At 49.3% G+C, this 27129-nt stretch overlaps 1 protein-coding gene and 1 long non-coding RNA gene across 3 annotated transcripts in view; one reads left to right on the forward strand and one right to left on the reverse strand.

Moving 5' to 3' along the window:
• Positions 1 to 732: 732 nt before the first annotated feature.
• LOC142910202 (uncharacterized) lies at positions 733 to 7287 on the reverse strand. 2 transcript variants are annotated; one of them, XR_012932802.1, is made up of 4 exons: positions 7208 to 7287; positions 5065 to 5218; positions 4158 to 4257; positions 733 to 3576 (listed from the first exon to the last, which is right to left on the reverse strand). It is a non-coding gene; the product is annotated as an uncharacterized LOC142910202 (long non-coding RNA). The 2 variants fall into 2 exon arrangements; XR_012932801.1 differs by having other exon boundaries at positions 733 to 4257.
• A 3217-nt stretch (positions 7288 to 10504) lies between these two features.
• LOC142910251 (basal cell adhesion molecule-like) overlaps positions 10505 to 27129 on the forward strand; it is a 29871-nt gene continuing 13246 nt past the window's right edge. The window contains exons 1-6 of the mRNA XM_076059956.1: positions 10505 to 10632; positions 10989 to 11113; positions 15866 to 16082; positions 17616 to 17680; positions 19046 to 19130; positions 19693 to 19875. Coding sequence (XP_075916071.1) covers positions 10572 to 10632; positions 10989 to 11113; positions 15866 to 16082; positions 17616 to 17680; positions 19046 to 19130; positions 19693 to 19875 — 736 coding nt within the window. The 5' untranslated portion in view covers positions 10505 to 10571. The remainder of the gene's footprint in view (positions 10633 to 10988; positions 11114 to 15865; positions 16083 to 17615; positions 17681 to 19045; positions 19131 to 19692; positions 19876 to 27129) is intronic.

Raw genomic sequence — 27129 nt, forward strand, 5'->3', positions numbered from 1 at the left:
TACTGTACACTGACAGATACTGTACACGGACAGATACTGTACACTGACAGATACTGTACACAGCCACATACTGTACACAGAGATACTGTACACAGAGAGATACTGTAAACAGACCGATACTGTACACAGACACTGTACACAGAGAGTGTACAAGAAGAGACAGACTGCGTGTAGAGACAGACTGCGTGTAGAGACAGACTGCGTGTAGAGACAGACTGCGTGTAGAGACAGACTGCGTGTAGAGACAGACTGCGTGTAGAGACAGACTGCGTGTAGAGACAGACTGTGTGTAGAGACAGACTGTGTGTAGAGACAGACTGTGTGTAGAGACAGACTGTGTGTAGAGACAGACTGTGTGTAGAGACAGACTGCGTGTAGAGACAGACTGCGTGTAGAGACAGACTGCGTGTAGAGACAGACTGTGTGTAGAGACAGACTGTGTGTAGAGACAGACTGTGTGTAGAGACAGACTGTGTGTAGAGACAGACTGTGTGTAGAGACAGACTGTGTGTAGAGACAGACTATGTAGAGACAGACTGTGTGTAGAGACAGACTGTGTGTAGAGACAGACTGTGTGTAGAGACAGACTGTATGTAGAGACAGACTGTATGTAGAGACAGACTGTGTGTAGAGACAGACTGTATGTAGAGACAGACTGTCTCTACATACAGACTGTGTGTAGAGACAGACTGTATGTAGAGACAGACTGTGTGTACATACAGACTGTGTGTAGAGACAGACTGTGTGTACACACACAGACTGTATCTACACACACACAGAGTACACCACGTCAGGAACAGCGAGAGAGGGTTCGTGAGAGAGAGCTTGGCGCCTTCCCCTCGGTGAGAGAGGCGAGGGTGAGGAGGAGGTGGTGAGGAGGTGGTGAGGTGGTGAGAAGGTGGTGAGGAGGTGGTGAGGAGGTGGTGAGTAACAGAGAGGGAAGGGCGCACACCGTGAGTGAGTGAGAGAGAGCTTGGCGCCTTCCCCTCAGAGAGAGGTGGTGAGAGTGAGGAGGTGGTGAGGAGGTGAGAGTGAGGAGGAGGTGGTGAGGAGGAGGTGAGAGTGAGGAGGTGAGGAGGTGGTGAGAGTGAGGAGGTGGTGAGAGTGAGGAGGAGGTGAGGAGGTGGTGAGAGTGAGGTGAGGAGGAGGTAGTGAGAGTGAGGAGGTGGTGAGGAGGTGGTGAGAGTGAGGAGGAGGAGGTGGTGAGGTGGTGAGTAACAGAGAGAGGGAAGGGCGCACACCGTGAGTGTGGTGAGAGAGAGAGCTTGGCGCCTTCCCCTCAGAGAGAGGAGGTGAGAGTGAGGAGGAGGTGGTGAGAGTGAGGAGGTGAGGAGGTGAGGAGGAGGTGATGAGAGTGAGGAGGAGGTGGTGAGAGTGAGGAGGTGGTGAGAGTGAGGAGGTGGTGAGGAGGTGGTGAGAGTGAGGAGGAGGTGGTGAGTGAGGAGGAGGTGGTGAGAGTGAGGAGGAGGTGGTGAGGAGGAGGCGGCTGCTGCTACCTCAGCCACGAAAGTTTTAAAGTAAACATTTACCTGAGACCCGTGAAGACAATGGCGGTCGCGCTTGCTGGCGCCAAACAGGAATGAGGCGGTTCGAAGCCACTAGCCCCGCCTCCAGGGGAGGGGCCACGGCGGCGGGGGGAGTGGCTTAGTACGGCGGGAGTGGCTTAGAGCAGGGGAGTGGCTTATAGCGGGTGGGGGCGTGGCTTAGGACGGCGGGAGTGGCTTAGAGCGGGGGGGAGTGGCTTAGGACGGCAGGAGTGGCTTAGAGCGGGGGGAGTAGCTTAGAGCGGGGGGAGTAGCTTAGAGCGTGGGGGAGTGGCTTAGAGTGGGGGGAGTGGCTTAGAGCGTGGGGGAGTGGCTTAGAGCAGGGGGGAGTGGCTTAGAGCGGGGGGGAGTGGCTTAGAGTGGGGGGGGCGTGGCTTAGGACGGCAGGAGTGGCTTAGAGCGGGGGGAGTAGTGGCTTAGAGCGGGGGGAGTAGCTTAGAGCGTGGGGGAGTGGCTTAGAGTGGGGGGAGTGGCTTATAGCGGGTGAGGGAGTGGCTTAGAGCAGGGGGAGTGCTGTTTGCACAGTCACACCAAAATAAACTGAAACTGAACCAGCACGCGCATAGTAATTGATACTCGCTTCGTATAAAAAATTGCGAATCGATTCTTCCACCATTTCAACAAAGGGGGCGGTGGAATCGATGATCGATGCTATGAATCGACGATCAATTATGTTGTCGTGTGGGGGAGTGGTGGGTGTAGTGGTTAGCGCTGCGCTTTGCTACGAAATTGGCGACCCGGGTTCGATTCCCGCTCACGGTCAAACACCGTCAGTGACGATTATCTGAACCGGTCCTGGGCCTCCCCTAGGTCGACTCAGACTCAAATGGGTAGCTGGTGTAGCGGTGTGTAGTAGTCAACATCGCTAGCACTGGGGAGACAAAAGCGGCCGGGCGTGGTGCTGGCCACCCACCCCCACGTGTGCCGTACCGGCCTTCATAGGCGCTGCTACTCGCTAACAGCACTTGCCCCTACAGTCTGTTAAGGCTACACGGGGGACCTTTGTCTTTGTGAGTGAGCAAGAGAAAAAAATTCCAAAAAATTTCTTGCTGTGGTTCTCACACCTGACGATGATTGCTGCTTGTGTTGCAGTCGAAACGTCGTGAGAATTTAATCGTTTTATTTTTATTATTTTATCGTTTCCCTTCTACGTGGTGGTGACTTTACCGAAAGAACCAAGAATATGAATCCCTGCAGTCAAGAAAGCTTTTAAATCGAAATAAAATAATTGCATTTTAACAACTTGTGCATTCAATATTTAATTGGCAGCTATTCAAACTGGGTTTTTATGCTGTTGGGTTAGAGATTTGGTCCAGACGCTGGCGCGTTGCAATCAGAATATACTGGGCGAATCTGATGAGCTATGAAGCTCTTTTTCACAGACGTCCAGTACACAGATGAGCCACGGCTAATATTAGTGGGGGAGTGACATCTGCATTGGTCCGGGGCAATGTTTGTATCGAGTGGAAGAGGGCTTAGGCCCTGTTAAGTCTAGGCTCTATTTACCACGAAGCATATTGGTGACCAGCCAAATACTCTAGATTATTACGCTGAACGATTTACAGCATTTCTGTTGCATGCTTAGTTTAACATTAGTCTGTTTTGTTTAACAGCTGAGAACTCACTGACGTAGGTCACCAAAATGACAAAAGCAATAACGTAGCAGTACATACATCGAAGCAAATCTAAATCAGAACAGAATTAATAGAATCAGCGCCAAAACAACGACAGACAAAAGCTTCAAAATACCAAACAGAATTCAGAGCAAACCCAATCACGTAAAAAAAATTTTTGTTAAATACTCTATAAACATAAATCTATATCAACTACATGAAACGAAAGTCGGCTCGGACAATTGTATTTTTCACTACATTTAAGACAAACGGGAACTGTGTTTTTCAATGTCAGTATGCACATTATATAATACCCAACAAAACGAGTGCGCATTACCCTAAGTCCTATCAATTGTGGATGTTGCATCATTATTTCATTCACGAAAGCTTCACCCTTCTGTTGCAAAAGAAATGAACATCTGTAGAGCAAAACAGAGCAGGTGTCAGTGCCACAGCCGTCATTTGTGATTCAACATTCAAGTGCGTTCACTTCAAGCCCTTTGTCAGAGCTCTTGATAGAACATCACGTTGCTCGGGTATTTGAAGTGCCCATCTGGTCTTCGTTGGTTCTTTCGGTAAAGTCACCATGTGGAATGAGAATAAAATAATAAAATAAAGCAATAAAATTCTCGCGACGTTCCGTTTCATTTCATTATTTTTATCCTCGTTCTACGTGGTGGTGACTTTACCGAAAGAACCAAAGAAGATGAACCCTTGCAGTCGCGAAAGCTTTAAATAGAAAAATAAAAATATAAAACAATAAAATTCTCACGATGTTTCGGCCACAACGCAAGCGGCCGTCTTCAGGTGAAAGGTACAGAACTGTCGGGACGACGTGAGAATTTTATGGTGTTAATTTATTATTTTATTCTCATTCTAGGTGGTGACTTTACCGACAGAACCAAAGAAGATGAACCCTTGCAGTCGCGAAAGCTTCAAATCGAGATGTCCACCCACCTGGTGTTCGTTTCACCACGTAGCAGGTGCCCAAATGCATTACCTGGGAAACCACGTGGCATGTTCATGCCAAGGATTGTCACCTCGTTCCCAGTTGGGTAAACCGCAGTCACAGTGGAAGCACTTCACGCCGTCGCCATCGCCTGTGACCACACACATATGTACCGCACGTTATTCTCCTGCGCTGCATTTGACCTATCTCATGGACACGCACTCACACATTGCTGGAGGGATACACAGAAAGTAACAAAAAAGCGTTTGTGCATATTCGATATTCATATTTTCTCGATGAATCATGTTTATGCTATGATATGCAGAAGATATTTCAATACGTTTTAAGTTGTAGCTATAGATACTTCCTGAGGCACCACTGCCGAGGGAAGAATGCCCTCAGTAACACAATTAAGGATATGAGTAGAAACAGGGTGGGGGGGGGGGTTAATGGCGATTCCAACTCCTAATGAAGGTCAACTTTTAAAAAAATCCAAAGCAGAAGTAAACACAATCAAATATTTCATTGCCTACCCCTAATCAAAGGGACCCCCAGCTATTAGATTCCTTCTAATCAGCGACACTGGAAAGTATTTCCCAAACACCGGATTGCCAAAATAAAACGACGAAAGATAACTGGTAATAGTGCGGCAAGTTCGACCCAAATTTCGATTTAAAGCTTTCGTGACTGCAAGGATTCATCTTCTTTGGTTCTTTCGGTAAAGTCACCACCACGTAGAATGAGAATAAAATAATAAATTGATAAAATAACACTATAAAATTCTCACGACGTTTCGGCCACAACACAAGCGGCCTTCATCAGGTGAAGGGACCGGGCTGTCCAGAGGACAGCGTTGGAGCGAACACAGCCAAGCTCAGACCGCGACCTTTAAGCTGAGTCACCTGACTTCCAATGACCGATCACCCCTTTGCAGGAGAAGCATTCAACAATGTCTTACCTTTCCGATGTAAAAACAAATCCAGCTTTGGCCAGATCCTGCATCAGCGGCTGTAAGTTTGATGGGCAATTTACAAACCGGCCAAGGCGATAAATGTGTTTTGAAAGGTCGTCGATGGGAAGGGACATGCTTCCTTTCTTCACTTTGAGAACTCCTACAAATGGAAAACAAGTTGGATGAAAGTAATTAAGAACCAAGAATATGTTTCAGTCACTTTAAATATTTTGTTTTAAAAAATATATATTTTCATTGGTTTCTGTAAGGCTTTGAGCGCTACCCTTTATAAACCAACCTTCTAAACGTTTACAAAAAATAAACAGTCAATAACATTGCCTGAAATGAAATATACAGGGTGATATTTATTTTAACAAATCACATCGGGGTAATTTAATTTATTTTAACAAATAGTTCAAGCTGACTTCCATTAACGTTAATGCACGCGTGAATTCTGAGGAGGGGCTGAGAAGAACACACACAGTCACACCACACAGTCACACACCACACACACCACACATACACAGTCACACACCACACACAGACACACCACACAGTCACACACAGACACACCACAGTCACACACACCACACACACAGTCACACACACCACACACACAAACACCACACACACCACACACACACACCACACACACACAGTCACACACCACACACACAAACACCACACACACCACACACAGACACACCACACACACAAACACCACACACCACACATAGACACACCACACACACAAACACCACACACAGACACACCACATACACCACACACCACATACAGACACACCACACATCACACACAGACACACCACACACAGACACACCACACACACCACACACAGACACACCACACACACCATACACACACCACACACACCCCACACACAGACACACCACACACACCACACACACACACCACACACAGACACACCACACACAGACACACCGCACACAGACACACCACACACACCACACACACACCACACACAGACACACCACACACTCCACACACAGACACACACACCACACACACACACCACACACAGACACACCACACACCACACACACAACACACAGACACACCATACACACAGTCACACCAGACACCACACACACCACACACAGACACACCACACACACACACCACACACAGACACACCACACACACACCACACACAGACACACCACACACACCACACACACCACACACAGACACACCACACACACCATACACACACCACACACACACCACACACAGACACACCACACACACCACACACACACCACACACAGACACACCACACACAGACACACCACACACACCACACACAGACACACCACACACACACCACACACAGACACACCACACACTCCACACACAGACACACCACACACACCATACACACACCACACACACACACCACACACAGACACACCACACACACCACACACACACCACACACAGACACACCACACACAGACACACCACACACACACCACACACAGACACACCACACACACCACACACACACCACACACAGACACACCACACACAGACACACCACACACACCACACACAGACACACCACACACACACCACACACAGACACACCACACACTCCACACACAGACACACCACACACACCATACACACACCACACACACACACCACACACAGACACACCACACACACCACACACACACCACACACAGACACACCACACACAGACACACCACACACACACCACACACAGACACACCACACACACACCACACACACCACACACACCACACACACACACCACACACACCACACACACACACAACACACAGACACACCACACACACACCACACACACCACACACACACACCACACACACACACCACACACACACCACACAACACACAGACACACCACTCACACAGTGCGCTAACCACTGCGCCACCGCTCCCCACACACACCGTGCGCTAACCACTGCACCACCGCTCCCCACACACACAGTGCGCTAACCACTGCACCACCGCTCCCCACACACAGTGCGCTAACCACTGCACCACCGCTCCCCACACACACACAGTGCGCTAACCACTGCACCACCGCTCCACCGATGTATCGATTGGCTCGGCTCACCGTGGCTGCTGCACCACGTGACGAGGTGGAGGACGAAGAGTTTCCGCATCGCCATTCACAACACGCCAAGTCACGTGCAGAGAAAATCGATTTAAGGTTCGATTAACTTTACACGCGTCGATTCCTCGTGGGATAAAATTAGGAATCGATTATAGGTGAGTTATGAATGTATGGAGTCGATTTCCTTTGGGATAACATGGGAATCGATTTATAATGGATTAGGCTAATGAAATCGATTTCCGTTGTGATAACATGGGACTCAACAGTGGTCTAAAATGAACCTTCATTAATCGATTCCTTCTGTAAATACGTGGGAATCGACCGTGTTAGACGATCACGTGTGTGGGCGTGGTCTTCCAACGTCAATCAACCAGGTAGGGTGTTGACCGTTGTGTGAGACGTCTCTGTGTGTGTTTTATTGAATTATATTAATATTATTAACTTTACTAGGTTCGTTTTCTCTTTCATTTAAACCTGATCATGATCGAAACGTCGTGTTGCCATTATTTAATGTGTTATTTTCTCGTTTCTACGTGGACTTTCACGAAATAATCGAGGAGTTTGACCACGAGTTTTTGTGAGATATGCCACGTAAAATAATAATTATTATTATACCGTGATACTTACAAATTGCTTCTTCGTCTCATCATACGACGGCTTTGAAATAAATTGAACAGAACAAAAGATTCAACGAGACAGTAATTTTTTTAGTTTTTTTTGTGCCGTTTGACGGAAGCCTAGGGGTTAATTTGGCGCGCGTCCTAACCGTGCGGATGACGTCATCTTGTCGTTGTTTAAATGTGACGTCATGTCGTTTAAATGTGATGACGTTTAAATGTGATGACGTTTAAATGTGATGACGTTTAAACGTGATGTAATCGCCCGCTCGCAGCTGGTATGAAATAACCAATTAATTATTTCACTAAGCCGTCGTGTCAACAAGCCGCCCGGCGGCTCGGAATCAATTAATTAAAAATTAAATAGCGGTCGCCTATTTAATTATTTATTTGTACGTGAGATCACGTGGTACCCGCACTGATCGGAGTCGCCCACACGCACAGCGGTGACGCCGATCGCTGTCCCACCGCTCCTTTGAGCCCTCTTCACGCGCAACGCGTCGGCCGGCCAACCCTGCCCCAAGGTTTTTACTCCCGGCGTGAATGGCGACCCCTTGGCTTGCGGGCCTCCCCTCCAGCCGGGCTCCCTGCGGACCGCGCCCTGACCTCTTGCCGCCTCCCCTCGGCGGAGAGCGACCGTCCCCCCCGGCCGGGGCTCGCCGCGAACTGGGCCCGGATCGGCCGCCCGTGCTCGCTCGCCTTTCCAGCTGCGCGGCGGCGGGAGGGGCGTTGTTGGGGGGGAAGACGCTCGCCTCGGAGACTTTGCCCCGGGCAGTCGTCGTCGGCCGAACCCGGCCCCGGAGGCGTCCCCCGCGGACCGCCGAGGGCGGCCGGTCTTCTCTCTCGCCGCTCCAGAAGAACCCCGATCCCAATTTGCCCTCCTTCCCCTCCCCCATTACGTTCTCAAAGCCCGTCAATCCCCGGGTCACGTGACGTCATCCCGCGCGTCCGCTCGAATCCTTCCCGCGGACGTTTTGAGCGCTCTGCGTTTCCCCCGCCGCCGCCGACTCGCCGACAATCCCCTCGGTCCCTCGCTCTCTCTTAGATCCTCCTAGGGGCCGTTCCCTCCCACGCCGCCATGCGTAATTCGGTCTGGGGGGGGCTCGGACAATTTCCCGGTCCGGGGAAACCGCGGGACGTCCCCGCTAGCGGGGGCCCTCGGGTGAAGACCCACCGTGCCGGGTAGATCCCTCCTCGAGACCCTACGGGCGTGCGTGCGGGTGTTTAGTGGGGCGTGCGTGTGGGTGTCTAGTGGGGCGTGCGTGTGGGTGTCTAGTGGGGCGTGTGTGTGGGTGTTTAGTGGGGCGTGCGTGCGGGTGTTTAGTGGGGCGTGCGTGTGGGTGTTTAGCGGGGCGTGCGTGTGGGTGTCTAGTGGGGCGTGCGTGTGGGTGTCTAGTGGGGCGTGCGTGTGGGTGTTTAGTGGGGCGTGCGTGCGGGTGTTTAGTGGGGCGTGCGTGAGTTCGTGGGGGGGGGTGTGACGAGAGGGGACCGCCGGCCCAGTTGCTCACCAGCGATGGAACCACACTTCGCGTTGCTTCCGTCAAACGTCGTGATTTAATTTGATTATTTTTTTTGCGTTTCAATTTAAAGCTTTCGTGAACGTGAGGGTTCATCCTCTTTGGTTCTTTCGGTAAAGTCACCGCCACGTAGAATGAGAATAAAGTAATAAAATAAAACGATAAAATTCTCACGACGTTTCGGCCACGACACAAGTGGCCTTCTTCAGGTGAAAGGAACAAACCTGTCGGGACGACAGAGCTACAATGTAGCTACAATGTAGCTCTGTGAACAGAGAAGAGGCTCTGTCGTCCGACAGGTCTGTTCCTTTCACCTGAAGAAGGCTGCTTGTGTTGTGGCCGAAACGTCGTGAGAATTTTATTGTTTTATTTTATTATTTTATTCTCATTCTACGTGGTGGTGACTTTACCGAAAGAACCGAAGAAGAAATTTTTTTTCGGTTTTATTTTTTCACCTTCGCGCGGCAGGCAAACGCAGCGGCGTACTACGAGGTACGAATCTTGGTGAGTGCAGCACAATGCGATACGTTACGATACGTTCAGTGCGTGTACGGTACGTGGAGTACGATACGTAGAGTACGGTACGTAGAGTACGGTACGTGGAGTACGGTACGTGGAGTACGGTACGTGGAGTATGGTACGTGGAGTACGGTACGTGGAGTACTGTACGTGGAGTACGGTACGTAGAGTACGGTACGTAGAGTACGGTACGTGGAGTACGGTACGTGGAGTACGGTACGTAGAGTACGGTACGTAGGTTTAGCGATTTCATGTTAGGGTTAGCACGATACTATATGTTAGATGCACGTTAAAAGGTTTTATAGCGGATAGGTTTGTTTCCTGAAGAAACTTTCTATTAAATTGCAGTTCACATAGGTAGTCAAAGAATTTACCTTGTTTTTTTAACTTTACGTTTTACTGTGCAATACAGTATTGTAATTAATAAATACATACAGTATGTAGTTTACACAGTACGGTACTGTGAATTACTCTGTCTTGCTAAATTATCACCATTCTTTAAGACTCCCGGGTAGGCCAGGGCCATCTTAGACTTAACGATATTTTTGATCTACGATGAGGGTCGTCGTAACGCATCTCCGTCGCGAGTGGAGGACCGCTCGACCTGTATCGTGAAATGCGTCGCGTTTAATACTTACACTAGGACTAGCGACGGGAAGGCCACGGTGGTTTGACGGCTCCGCAATCTGCGGCGAGGACGGTGCCGGCCAAATGTTGCCACGGTGTCTGGTGGTGCTGCTCCTCCTCCTCGCCTCCTTCTCCTCCTTGCAAGGTGACGATCGCCATTGTGTACGTCGTCCCACCGCAGCGCACAGCATCACTACTATACACTACACTATACACTACACTACTATACACTACACTACTATACACTACATTATACACTGCACTACTATACACTACACTACTATACACTACACTATACACTACACTATACACTACTATACACTACACTATACACTACTACACACTACAATATACACTACACTATACACTACACTATACACTACACTGTACACTACACTATACACTACACTATACACTACACTATACACTACATTATACACTACACTACTATACACTACACTATACACTACACTAGGAGTCTGCGTGCGGTGATCGTGGCAGGTGGCCATGCGGCGATCTCCATCTCCGTGAGGCCGCTGGTCGAGGTGGAACTGGGACGCCCTCTGGTGGTCCCCTGCACGTACAACGTCTCCGTGGCTAGCAGCGTGGTCACCCAGTGGTACATCGTGAGTACCGCCACCCCACCCCGCACACCTCCACTAGTCACGGGCGGCTACGTACGGTGAGCAAAAGACTCAACACTGCCACCCATAGACTCAACACTGCCCATGGACTCAACACTGCCACCCATAGACTCAACACTGCCACCCATAGACTCAACACTGCACCATAGACTCAACACTGCACCGTAAACTCAACACTGCACCATAGACTCAACACTGCCACCCATAGACTCAACACTGCTACCCATAGACTCAACACTGCTACCCATAGACTCAACACTGCCACCCATAGACTCAACACTGCTACCCATAGACTCAACACTGCCCATAGACTCAACACTGCTACCCATAGTCTCAACACTGCACCATAGACTCAACACTGCCACCCATAGACTCAACACTGCACCATAGACTCAGCACTGCACCATAGACTCAACACTGCCACCCATAGACTCAACACTGCTACCCATAGACTCAGCACTGCTACCCATAGACTCAACACTGCTACCCATAGACTCAGCACTGCCACCCATAGACTCAACACTGCCCATAGACTCAACACTGCCATCCATAGTCTCAACACTGCACCATAGACTCAACACTGCCCATAGACTCAACACTGCTACCCATAGATTCAACACTGCCACCCATAGACTCACCACTGCTACTCATATACTCAACACTGCTACCCATAGACTCAACATTACCCATAGACTCAACACTGCTACCCATAGACTCAACACTGCTACCCATAGACTCAGCACTGCCAACTATAGACTCAACACTGCCCATAGACTCAACACTGCTACCCATAGACTCAATACTGCTACCCATAGACTCAACTCTGCTACCCATAGACTCAACACTGCTACCCATAGACTCAACACTGCCCATAGACTCAACACTGCTACCCATAGATTCAACACTGCCACCCATAGACTCACCACTGCTACTCATAGACTCAACACTGCTACCCATAGACTCAACATTACCCATAGACTCAACACTGCTACCCATAGACTCAACACTGCTATCCATAGACTCAGAACTGCCAACTATAGACTCAACACTGCACCATAGACTCAGCACTGCTACCCATAGTCTCAACACTGCTACCCATAGACTCAACACTGCCACCCATAGACTCAACACTGCACCATAGACTCAGCACTGCTACCCATAGTCTCAACACTGCCACCCATAGACTCAACTCTGCTACCCATAGACTCAACACTGCTACCCATAGACTCAACACTGCCCATAGACTCAACACTGCTACCCATAGATTCAACACTGCCACCCATAGACTCACCACTGCTACTCATAGACTCAACACTGCTACCCATAGACTCAACATTACCCATAGACTCAACACTGCTACCCATAGACTCAACACTGCTACCCATAGACTCACCACTGCTACTCATAGACTCAACACTGCCACCCATAGACTCACCACTGCTACCCATAGACTCAACACTGCCACCCATAGACTCAACACTGCACCATAGACTCAGCACTGCTACCCATAGTCTCAACACTGCTACCCATAGACTCAACACTGCCACCCATAGACTCAACACTGCTACCCATAGACTCAACACTGCCCATAGACTCAACACTGCTACCCATAGTCTCAACACTGCACCATAGACTCAACACTGCCACCCATAGACTCAACACTGCACCATAGACTCAGCACTGCACCATAGACTCAACACTGCCACCCATAGACTCAACACTGCTACCCATAGACTCAGCACTGCTACCCATAGACTCAACACTGCTACCCATAGACTCAGCACTGCCACCCATAGACTCAACACTGCCCATAGACTCAACACTGCCATCCATAGTCTCAACACTGCACCATAGACTCAACACTGCCCATAGACTCAACACTGCTACCCATAGATTCAACACTGCCACCCATAGACTCACCACTGCTACTCATAGACTCAACACTGCTACCCATAGACTCAACATTACCCATAGACTCAACACTGCTACCCATAGACTCAACACTGCTACCCATAGACTCAGCACTGCCAACTATAGACTCAACACTGCCCATAGACTCAACACTGCTACCCATAGACTCAATACTGCTACCCATAGACTCAACTCTGCTACCCATAGACTCAACACTGCTACCCATAGACTCAACACTGCCCATAGACTCAACACTGCTACCCATAGATTCAACACTGCCACCCATAGACTCACCACTGCTACTCATAGACTCAACACTGCTACCCATAGACTCAACATTACCCATAGACTCAACACTGCTACCCATAGACTCAACACTGCTATCCATAGACTCAGAACTGCCAACTATAGACTCAACACTGCCCATAGACTCAACACTGCTACCCATAGACTCAACACTGCTACCCATAGACTCAACACTGCTACCCATAGATTCAACACTGCCACCCATAGACTCACCACTGCTACTCATAGACTCAACACTGCTACCCATAGACTCAACATTACCCATAGACTCAACACTGCTACCCATAGACTCAACACTGCTACCCATAGATTCAACACTGCCACCCATAGACTCACCACTGCTACTCATAGACTCAACACTGCTACCCATAGACTCAACATTACCCATAGACTCAACACTGCTACCCATAGACTCAACACTGCTACCCATAGACTCAACACTGCTACCCATAGACTCACCACTGCTACTCATAGACTCAACACTGCCACCCATAGACTCACCACTGCTACCCATAGACTCAACACTGCCACCCATAGACTCAACACTGCACCATAGACTCAGCACTGCTACCCATAGTCTCAACACTGCTACCCATAGACTCAACACTGCCACCCATAGACTCAACACTGCACCATAGACTCAGCACTGCTACCCATAGTCTCAACACTGCCACCCATAGACTCAACTCTGCTACCCATAGACTCAACACTGCTACCCATAGACTCAACACTGCGCATAGACTCAACACTGCTACCCATAGATTCAACACTGCCACCCATAGACTCACCACTGCTACTCATAGACTCAACACTGCTACCCATAGACTCAACATTACCCATAGACTCAACACTGCTACCCATAGACTCAACACTGCTACCCATAGACTCACCACTGCTACTCATAGACTCAACACTGCCACCCATAGACTCACCACTGCTACCCATAGACTCAACACTGCCACCCATAGACTCAACACTGCACCATAGACTCAGCACTGCTACCCATAGTCTCAACACTGCTACCCATAGACTCAACACTGCCACCCATAGACTCAACACTGCCCATAGACTCAACACTGCTACCCATAGACTCAATACTGCTACCCATAGACTCAACTCTGCTACCCATAGACTCAACACTGCTACCCATAGACTCAACACTGCCCATAGACTCAACACTGCTACCCATAGATTCAACACTGCCACCCATAGACTCACCACTGCTACTCATAGACTCAACACTGCTACCCATAGACTCAACATTACCCATAGACTCAACACTGCTACCCATAGACTCAACACTGCTATCCATAGACTCAGAACTGCCAACTATAGACTCAACACTGCCCATAGACTCAACACTGCTACCCATAGACTCAACACTGCTACCCATAGACTCAACACTGCTACCCATAGATTCAACACTGCCACCCATAGACTCACCACTGCTACTCATAGACTCAACACTGCTACCCATAGACTCAACATTACCCATAGACTCAACACTGCTACCCATAGACTCAACACTGCTACCCATAGATTCAACACTGCCACCCATAGACTCACCACTGCTACTCATAGACTCAACACTGCTACCCATAGACTCAACATTACCCATAGACTCAACACTGCTACCCATAGACTCAACACTGCTACCCATAGACTCACCACTGCTACTCATAGACTCAACACTGCCACCCATAGACTCACCACTGCTACCCATAGACTCAACACTGCCACCCATAGACTCAACACTGCACCATAGACTCAGCACTGCTACCCATAGTCTCAACACTGCTACCCATAGACTCAACACTGCCACCCATAGACTCAACACTGCACCATAGACTCAGCACTGCTACCCATAGTCTCAACACTGCCACCCATAGACTCAACACTGCACCATAGACTCAGCACTGCTATCCATAGACTCAGCACTGCCAACTATAGACTCAACACTGCCCATAGACTCAACACTGCTACCCATAGACTCAATACTGCCCATAGACTCAACACTGCTACCCATAGACTCAACACTGCTACCCATAGACTCAACACTGCTACCCATAGATTCAACACTGCCACCCATAGACTCACCACTGCTACTCATAGACTCAACACTGCTACCCATAGACTCAACATTACCCATAGACTCAACACTGCTACCCATAGACTCAACACTGCTACCCATAGACTCAGCACTGCCAACTATAGACTCAACACTGCCCATAGACTCAACACTGCTACCCATAGACTCAACACTGCTACCCATAGACTCAACACTGCCACCCATAGACTCAACACTGCTACCCATAGACTCAACACTGCCACCCATAGACTCAACACTGCACCATAGACTCAGCACTGCTACCCATAGACTCAACACTGCTACCCATAGACTCAACACTGCTACCCATAGACTCACCACGGCCACCCATGGACTCACCACTCCTACCCATAGACTCACCACGCTGTCATCCGCCCGACCGCCGTCGCCAAACCCCCCCCCCGGCGCAGATTTCGACAACTTCGCGAGTGAGGATATCGTACCGCGACCCACGACGCTTCGTGGCCGACGCGGACACCGGCTACACGGACCGCATTGATGCCCAACGCGACGATTCCGCCCTGGCGCTGGACGCGACGGTGGTCGCGGATGAGCGAGACTTCATCTGCCAGGTGTTTGCGGGGCGGGCCGGCGTGGCAGAGGCGACCGCAAGCGTGCGGCTGTTTTGTAAGCGAGCTCACGGTCGGGGCTACTCACTTTAGAATGACGCGCAGTGGGGGGGGGACGTTCCCTACGACGTGGACCCCCCTTACTTACGGACGTTGCTACGGAGACTCCTTAGTGGACATTGCGAGGACTCCCCTTACTTACGGACGTTGCTACGGAGACTCCTTAGTGGACATTACGAGGACTCCCCTTACTTACGGACGTTGCTACGGAGACTCCTTAGTGGACATTGCGAGGACTCCCCTTACTTACGGACGTTGCTACGGAGACTCCTTAGTGGACATTGCGAGGACCCCCCTTACTTACGGACGTTGCTACGGAGACTCCTTAGTGGACATTGCGAGGACTCCCCTTACTTACGGACGTTGCTACGGAGACTCCTTAGTGGACATTGCGAGGACCCCCCTTACTTACGGACGTTGCTACGGAGACTCCTTAGTGGACATTGCGAGGACTCCCCTTACTTACGGACGTTGCTACGGAGACTCCTTAGTGGACATTGCGAGGACTCCCCTTACTTACGGACGTTGCTACGGAGACTCCTTAGTGGACATTACGAGGGCCCCCCTTACTTACGGACGTTGCTACGGAGACTCCTTAGTGGACATTGCGAGGACTCCCCTTACTTACGGACGTTGCTACGGAGACTCCTTAGTGGACATTGCGAGGACCCCCCTTACTTACGGACATTGCTACGGAGACTCCTTAGTGGACATTGCGAGGACCCCCCTTACTTACGGACATTGCTACGGAGACTCCTTAGTGGACATTGCGAGGACTCCCCTTACTTACGGACATTGCTACGGAGACTCCTTAGTGGACATTGCGATGACCCCCCCTTACTTACGGACGTTGCTACGGAGACTCCTTAGTGGACATTGCGAGGACTCCCCTTACTTACGGACGTTGCTACGGAGACTCCTTAGTGGACATTGCGAGGACTCCCCTTACTTACGGACGTTGCTACGGAGACTCCTTAGTGGACATTGCGAGGACTCCCCTTACTTACGGACATTGCTACGGAGACTCCTTAGTGGACATTGCGAGGACTCCCCTTACGGACGTTGCTACGGAGACTCCTTAGTGGACATTGCGAGGACCCCCCTTACTTACGGACGTTGCTACGGAGACTCCTTAGTGGACATTGCGAGGACTCCCCTTACTTACGGATGTTACTGCGTGACGCCTCTACTTACGAACGTTACCGCAGTGACTCACTCGCGAACATTTTTGCGTGGTCTCTACTACTTGCGAACGTTACTGCAGTGGGCTTCCCCGCTTACGAACGTTGCCCACGTACGAACAAGCCGGGATCCAGAGGGCCCACGTTCGTTAGTCGATTTTGCCCGTGAGTCCAACTTCGCTCCCGTCGATTCCACACGCGTCGCACGGCGTGCACAGCGCTGCCGCTGTACACGACGCACTACCCGACCACATTTCGGAGTGAGGTCGGACTCGCGAGCAAGTGGCCGATGACGGCCCCGCAGACAAATTGACGCACGGGACGGCCCCTCCCCTCGCTTCCTTTTCCAGCGGCCCCCACGGTGGCCGTGACGGCGAGCAGGCGGCCCGTGCTGCTCAACGGACAGCGCCAAGAGGTGAGCCCTTGGCCTACGTTGACATTCTCTTTGGTTCTATTCGGTGAAGTCACCACGTAGTAGGTAAAAAATAAAACGACAAAAATCACGAAGTTTCAGCCACAACACAAGCGGCCTTCGTCAGGTGAAGGGATCAGGCTGTCTCGAGGACAGTGCTGGAGTGAAACACAGCCACGCTTAAAGGTCCGCGGTCTGAGCGTGGCTGTGTTTCACTCCAGCGCTGTCCTCGAGACAGCCTGATCCCTTCACCTGATGAAGGCCGCTTGTGTTGTGGCCGAAACGTCGTGATTTTTTGTTGTTTTACTTTTTTACCTACGTGGTGACTTTACCGAATAGAACCAAAGAGTATGGAGATCCTTGCAGTCACGAAAGCTTCAAATCTAGAATACGTTGACATTTTTTTATTTCAAATTCCTGTTGCTCCGTCCGCTGACGGTCATTTAAGGGTTGTTCTTTTTTTTAACCTTCACGGCGTCCCCTTCGCGAAAACGGCCGCACGCCAACGGCTGTGCTGTAGACGCCACCGATTCGTGCGTAGATTCAAACGTGGTTCAGTTTTGGTTAGGGGGATGTTGACTACCTCGCCCGGTACGCAGGAGGTCGTGGGTTCGATCCCGACGTGGATAACGCTACTACCCTGGCAACCCGGGTTCGATTCCCGCTCACGGCCAATACCGGTAACGATGATCTGAACCGGTTCTGTGCCTCCCCTAGGTCGACTCGGCCTCAAATACCTGGTGCGGTGCGTAAAAACATCGCCAGCACCACACGAGGGGGTGGGTGCTGGCCACCCACCCCCTCGTGTGCCGTTCTGGCCTTCATAGGTGCTCGCTAACAGCACTTGCCCCTACAGTCTGTTAAGGCTATACAGGGGTTCTTTGTCTTTGTTGTGTGTGTTGGTCTGTGTGTGTTTCTGTGTGTGAGTGTCTCTGTGTGTCTCTGTGTGTGTCTCCCTGTGTGAGTGTCTCTGTGTGTGAGTGTCTGTGTGTGTCTCTGTGTGAGTGTCTCTGTGTGTGAGTGTTTGTGTGTGTCTCTGTGTGAGTGTCTATGTGTGAGTGAGGAGCGGTAGTGTAGCGGTTAGCGCGCTGCGCTATGAACCTGGCGATCCGGGTTCGATTCCCGCTCACGGCCAACACCAGTGACGATTATCTGAACCGGTCCCGGACCTCCCCTAGGTCGACTCAGCCTCAAATGAGTACCTGGTGCGGTGTGTAAACATTGCCACTAGGGAGACAAAGGCGGTCGGGCGTGGTGCTGGCCACCCACCCCCTCGTGTACCGTTCCGGCCTTTATAGGTGCTCGCTAACAGCACTTGCCCCTACAGTCTGTTAAGGCTATGTGTTGGTCTGTTTCCCTCTCGTGCAGATTGGTAAATGTTTCGTGCACAACGCTTACCCAGAGCCCCACATCATCTGGTACAAGGCTTCCCTGCCCCTGTTGCCATCACCTGGTAAGTATATCTGCTGGTGAATATATCTGTTGGTTAATGTATCTGCCGGTGAATATATCTGCTGGTGAATGTATCTGTTGGTTAATGTATCTGTTGGTGAATATATCTGTTGGTTAGTGTATCTGCTGGTGAATTTATCTGCTGGTGAATGTATCTGTTGGTTAATGTATCTGCTGGTGAATATATCTGTTGGTTAATGTATCTGCTGGTGAATATATCTGCTGGTGAATATATCTGTTGGTTAATGTATCTGCCGGTGAATATATCTGCTGGTGAAAGTATCTGTTGGTTAATGTATCTGCTGGTGAATATATCTGTTGGTTAGTGTATCTGTTGGTGAATACGTCTGCTATAGTGCCGTGTATTGCGTAGTGTACACTATTACGTGGTGCAGTGAGTAAACATCGCTAGCACCGCGGAGACAAAGCTGGCGGGGCGTGGTGCTGGCCACCCACCCCCTCGCGTGTTGTGGCGGGCTGCCACTCGCTAACAGCACTTGTCCCAACGGTCTGTTGAAGTCCACACGGGGGATCTTTGTCTTTGCGTGCGTGCGCGTGGCTAGACGTGAAAGTGACGCGGACGGTAGCGACGGAGGCCAACGGCACCTTCGCCGTGACATCCGTCCTGAGCTACAGACCGGAGGAGCGGGATGTGGGAGCCGGGTACCGCTGCGTGGTGAACTACACGATGCCGGGCGGCAGGAGCGAGGCCTTTGCCTCGGAGACGATCCACGTGGGGCTGCATTGTGAGTACACGGGACACCAGGCAGACGCCGCTGCACAACGGACGTGTGTGACGTGCACAACAAACAAATGTGTGTGACGTGCACAACAGAAAATACATGCCTGACGGACCATCTTATTGGGTTAGGGTCAAATTAAACACAGAGACTACCACTACCTATGAACATTTGACTTTAGAACGTTCAGAGAGACGCTCAAACCTGTTTGTAAGTCCAGTTGCCTGTTCGGAACGAGAGTTGTAAGTTCAACCGCCACGCAATAGATGGCGGTGGTGGCTTTTACATCTGTAGAACATGAACAACCAGTGGCATCTACATCTACAGAACGTGAAGAACCAGTGGCATCTACATCTACAGAACGTGAAGAACCAGAGGCATCTACATCTCCAGAATGTGAAGAATCAGTGGCATCTACATCTGTAGAATGTGAAGACCAGTGGCATCTACATCTACAGAACGTGAAGAACCAGTGGCATCTACATCTACAGAACGTGAAGAACCAGAGGCATCTACATCTGAAGAACGCGAAGAACCAGTGGCATCTACATCTGCAGAACACGAAGAACCAGTGGCATCTACATCTGCAGAACGTGAAGAACCAGTGGCATCTACATCTGAAGAACGTGAAGAACCAGTGGCATCTACATTTGCAGAACGTGAAGAACCAGTGGCATCTACATCTGCAGAACGTGTAGAACCAGTGACATCTACATCTGCCGAACGTGGAGAACCAGTGGCATCTACATCTACAGAATGTGAAGAACCAGTGGCATCTACATCTGCAGAACGTGAACAACCAGTGGCATCTACACCTGCAGAAGGTGAAAAACCAGTGACATCTATATCTGCAGAACGTGAAGAACCACTGGCTTCTACATCTGCAGAACGTGAAGAACCAGTGACATCTACATCTACAGATAGTGAAGATCCAGTGGCATCTACAGAACATGAAGAACCAGTGGCATCTACATCTGGAGAACGTGAAGAACCAGTGGCATCTACACCTGCAGAGCGTGAAGAACCAGTGGCATCTACATCTGCAGAACGTGAAGAACCAGTGGCATCTACATCTGTAGAACGTGAAGAACCAGTGGCATATACACCTGTAGAACATGAAGAACCAGTGGCATCTACATCTGAAGAATGTGAAGAACCAGTGGCATCTACATCTGCAGAACGTGAAGAACCAGTGGCATCTACATCTACAGAACGTGAAGAACCAGTGGCATCTACATCTGCAGAACGTGAAGAACCAGTGACATCTACGTCTACTGAACGTGAAGAACCAGTGGCATCTACATCTGCAGAACGTGAAGAACCAGTGACATCTACATCTACAGAACGTGAAGAACCAGTGGCATCTATAGCTGCAGAACGTGAAGAACCAGTGGCATCTACATCTACAGAACGTGAAGAACCAGTGGCATCTACATCTACAGAACGTGAAGAACCAGTGGCTTCTACATCTGCAGAACGTGAAGAACCAGTGGCATCTACATCTGTAGAACGTGAAGAACCAGTGACATCTACATCTACAGAACGTGAAGAACCAGTGGCATCTATAGCTGCAGAACGTGAAGAACCAGTGGCATCTACATCTACAGAACGTGAAGAACCAGTGGCATCTACATCTACAGAACGTGAAGAACCAGTGGCATCTACATCTGCAGAACGTGAAGAACCAGTGACATCTACATCTACTGAACGTGAAGAACCAGTGGCATCTACATCTGCAGAACGTGAAGAACCAGTGACATCTACATCTACAGAACGTGAAGAACCAGTGGCATCTATAGCTGCAGAACGTGAAGAACCAGTGGCATCTACATCTACAGAACGTGAAGAACCAGTGGCATCTACATCTACAAAACGTGAAGAACCAGTGGCATCTACATCTACAGAACGTGAAGAACCAGTGGCATCTATAGCTGCAGAACATGAAGCACCAGTGGCATCTACATCTACAGAACGTGAAGAACCAGTGGCATCTACATCTACAGAACGTGAAGAACCAGTGGCATCTACATCTACAGAACGTGAAGAACCAGAGGCATCTACATCTCCAGAATGTGAAGAATCAGTGGCATCTACATCTGTAGAATGTGAAGACCAGTGGCATCTACATCTACAGAACGTGAAGAACCAGTGGCATCTACATCTACAGAACGTGAAGAACCAGAGGCATCTACATCTGAAGAACGCGAAGAACCAGTGGCATCTACATCTGCAGAACACGAAGAACCAGTGGCATCTACATCTGCAGAACGTGAAGAACCAGTGGCATCTACATCTGAAGAACGTGAAGAACCAGTGGCATCTACATTTGCAGAACGTGAAGAACCAGTGGCATCTACATCTGCAGAACGTGTAGAACCAGTGACATCTACATCTGCCGAACGTGGAGAACCAGTGGCATCTACATCTACAGAATGTGAAGAACCAGTGGCATCTACATCTGCAGAACGTGAACAACCAGTGGCATCTACACCTGCAGAAGGTGAAAAACCAGTGACATCTATATCTGCAGAACGTGAAGAACCACTGGCTTCTACATCTGCAGAACGTGAAGAACCAGTGACATCTACATCTACAGATAGTGAAGATCCAGTGGCATCTACAGAACATGAAGAACCAGTGGCATCTACATCTGGAGAACGTGAAGAACCAGTGGCATCTACACCTGCAGAGCGTGAAGAACCAGTGGCATCTACATCTGCAGAACGTGAAGAACCAGTGGCATCTACATCTGTAGAACGTGAAGAACCAGTGGCATATACACCTGTAGAACATGAAGAACCAGTGGCATCTACATCTGAAGAATGTGAAGAACCAGTGGCATCTACATCTGCAGAACGTGAAGAACCAGTGGCATCTACATCTACAGAACGTGAAGAACCAGTGGCATCTACATCTGCAGAACGTGAAGAACCAGTGACATCTACGTCTACTGAACGTGAAGAACCAGTGGCATCTACATCTGCAGAACGTGAAGAACCAGTGACATCTACATCTACAGAACGTGAAGAACCAGTGGCATCTATAGCTGCAGAACGTGAAGAACCAGTGGCATCTACATCTACAGAACGTGAAGAACCAGTGGCATCTACATCTACAGAACGTGAAGAACCAGTGGCTTCTACATCTGCAGAACGTGAAGAACCAGTGGCATCTACATCTGTAGAACGTGAAGAACCAGTGACATCTACATCTACAGAACGTGAAGAACCAGTGGCATCTATAGCTGCAGAACGTGAAGAACCAGTGGCATCTACATCTACAGAACGTGAAGAACCAGTGGCATCTACATCTACAGAACGTGAAGAACCAGTGGCATCTACATCTGCAGAACGTGAAGAACCAGTGACATCTACATCTACTGAACGTGAAGAACCAGTGGCATCTACATCTGCAGAACGTGAAGAACCAGTGACATCTACATCTACAGAACGTGAAGAACCAGTGGCATCTATAGCTGCAGAACGTGAAGAACCAGTGGCATCTACATCTACAGAACGTGAAGAACCAGTGGCATCTACATCTACAAAACGTGAAGAACCAGTGGCATCTACATCTACAGAACGTGAAGAACCAGTGGCATCTATAGCTGCAGAACATGAAGCACCAGTGGCATCTACATCTACAGAACGTGAAGAACCAGTGGCATCTACATCTACAGAACGTGAAGAACCAGTGGCATCTACATCTACAGAACGTGAAGAACCAGTGGCATCTACATCTACAGAACGTGAAGAACCAGTGGCATCTACAGAACGTGAAGAACCAGTGGCATCTACATCTACTGAACGTGAAGAACCAGTGGCATCTACATCTGCAGAACGTGAAGAACCAGTGACATCTACATCTACATAACGTGAAGAACCAGTGGCATCTATAGCTGCAGAACGTGAAGAACCAGTGGCATCTACATCTACAGAACGTGAAGAACCAGTGGCATCTACATCTACAGAACGTGAAGAACCAGTGGCATCTACATCTGCAGAACGTGAAGAACCAGTGGCATCTACATCTACTGAACGTGAAGCACCAGTGGCATCTACATCTGCAGAACGTGAAGAACCAGTGACATCTACATCTACAGAACGTGAAGAACCAGTGGCATCTATAGCTGCAGAACGTGAAGAACCAGTGGCATCTACATCTACAAAACGTGAAGAACCAGTGGCATCTACATCTACAGAACGTGAAGAACCAGTGGCATTTATAGCTGCAGAACATGAAGCACCAGTGGCATCTACATCTACAGAACGTGAAGAACCAGTGGCATCTACATCTACAGAACGTGAAGAACCAGTGGCATCTACATCTACAGAACGTGAAGAACCAGTGGCATCTACATCTACAGAACGTGAAGAACCAGTGGCATCTACAGAACGTGAAGAACCAGTGGCATCTACATCTACTGAACGTGAAGAACCAGTGGCATCTACATCTGCAGAACGTGAAGAACCAGTGACATCTACATCTACAGAACGTGAAGAACCAGTGGCATCTATAGCTGCAGAACGTGAAGAACCAGTGGCATCTACATCTACAGAACGTGAAGAACCAGTGGCATCTACATCTACAAAACGTGAAGAACCAGTGGCATCTACATCTACAGAACGTGAAGAACCAGTGGCATCTATAGCTGCAGAACATGAAGCACCAGTGGCATCTACATCTACAGAACGTGAAGAACCAGTGGCATCTACATCTACAGAACGTGAAGAACCAGTGGCATCTACATCTACAGAACGTGAAGAACCAGTGGCATCTACATCTACAGAACGTGAAGAACCAGTGGCATCTACAGAACGTGAAGAACCAGTGGCATCTACATCTGCAGAACGTGAAGAACCAGTGGCTTCTACATCTACAGAACGTGAAGAACCAGTGGCTTCTACATCTACAGAACGTGAAGAACCAGTGGCATCTACATCTGCAGAACACGAAGAACCAGTGGCATCTACATCTGCAGAACGTGAAGAACCAGTGGCATCTACATCTGAAGAACGTGAAGAACCAGTGGCATCTACATTTGCAGAACGTGAAGAACCAGTGGCATCTACATCTGCAGAACGTGTAGAACCAGTGACATCTACATCTGCCGAACGTGGAGAACCAGTGGCATCTACATCTACAGAATGTGAAGAACCAGTGGCATCTACATCTGCAGAACGTGAACAACCAGTGGCATCTACACCTGCAGAACGTGAAAAACCAGTGACATCTATATCTGCAGAACGTGAAGAACCACTGGCTTCTACATCTGCAGAACGTGAAGAACCAGTGACATCTACATCTACAGATAGTGAAGATCCAGTGGCATCTACAGAACATGAAGAACCAGTGGCATCTACATCTGGAGAACGTGAAGAACCAGTGGCATCTACACCTGCAGAGCGTGAAGAACCAGTGGCATCTACATCTGCAGAACGTGAAGAACCAGTGGCATCTACATCTGTAGAACGTGAAGAACCAGTGGCATATACACCTGTATAACATGAAGAACCAGTGCCATCTACATCTGAAGAAGGTGAAGAACCAGTGGCATCTACATCTGCAGAACGTGAAGAACCAGTGGCATCTACATCTACAGAACGTGAAGAACCAGTGGCATCTACATCTGCAGAACGTGAAGAACCAGTGACATCTACGTCTACTGAACGTGAAGAACCAGTGGCATCTACATCTGCAGAACGTGAAGAACCAGTGACATCTACATCTACAGAACGTGAAGAACCAGTGGCATCTATAGCTGCAGAACGTGAAGAACCAGTGGCATCTACATCTACAGAACGTGAAGAACCAGTGGCATCTACATCTACAGAACGTGAAGAACCAGTGGCTTCTACATCTGCAGAACGTGAAGAACCAGTGGCATCTACATCTGTAGAACGTGAAGAACCAGTGACATCTACATCTACAGAACGTGAAGAACCAGTGGCATCTATAGCTGCAGAACGTGAAGAACCAGTGGCATCTACATCTACATAACGTGAAGAACCAGTGGCATCTACATCTACAGAACGTGAAGAACCAGTGGCATCTACATCTGCAGAACGTGAAGAACCAGTGACATCTACATCTACTGAACGTGAAGAACCAGTGGCATCTACATCTGCAGAACGTGAAGAACCAGTGACATCTACATCTACAGAACGTGAAGAACCAGTGGCATCTATAGCTGCAGAACGTGAAGAACCAGTGGCATCTACATCTACAGAACGTGAAGAACCAGTGGCATCTACATCTACAAAACGTGAAGAACCAGTGGCATCTACATCTACAGAACGTGAAGAACCAGTGGCATCTATAGCTGCAGAACATGAAGCACCAGTGGCATCTACATCTACAGAACGTGAAGAACCAGTGGCATCTACATCTACAGAACGTGAAGAACCAGTGGCATCTACATCTACAGAACGTGAAGAACCAGTGGCATCTACATCTACAGAACGTGAAGAACCAGTGGCATCTACAGAACGTGAAGAACCAGTGTCATCTACATCTACTGAACGTGAAGAACCAGTGGCATCTACATCTGCAGAACGTGAAGAACCAGTGACATCTACATCTACATAACGTGAAGAACCAGTGGCATCTATAGCTGCAGAACGTGAAGAACCAGTGGCATCTACATCTACAGAACGTGAAGAACCAGTGGCATCTACATCTACAGAACGTGAAGAACCAGTGGCATCTACATCTGCAGAACGTGAAGAACCAGTGGCATCTACATCTACTGAACGTGAAGCACCAGTGGCATCTACATCTGCAGAACGTGAAGAACCAGTGACATCTACATCTACAGAACGTGAAGAACCAGTGGCATCTATAGCTGCAGAACGTGAAGAACCAGTGGCATCTACATCTACAGAACGTGAAGAACCAGTGGCATCTACATCTACAAAACGTGAAGAACCAGTGGCATCTACATCTACAGAACGTGAAGAACCAGTGGCATTTATAGCTGCAGAACATGAAGCACCAGTGGCATCTACATCTACAGAACGTGAAGAACCAGTGGCATCTACATCTACAGAACGTGAAGAACCAGTGGCATCTACATCTACAGAACGTGAAGAACCAGTGGCATCTACATCTACAGAACGTGAAGAACCAGTGGCATCTACAGAACGTGAAGAACCAGTGGCATCTACATCTACTGAACGTGAAGAACCAGTGGCATCTACATCTGCAGAACGTGAAGAACCAGTGACATCTACATCTACAGAACGTGAAGAACCAGTGGCA

The sequence above is a fragment of the Petromyzon marinus genome, unplaced genomic scaffold (assembly GCF_048934315.1).
Source record: "Petromyzon marinus isolate PM22_M1 ecotype Great Lakes invasive population unplaced genomic scaffold, UKy_Petmar_22M1.pri1.0 PM_G_Scaffold_14, whole genome shotgun sequence".
Lineage (NCBI taxonomy): Eukaryota > Metazoa > Chordata > Hyperoartia > Petromyzontiformes > Petromyzontidae > Petromyzon > Petromyzon marinus.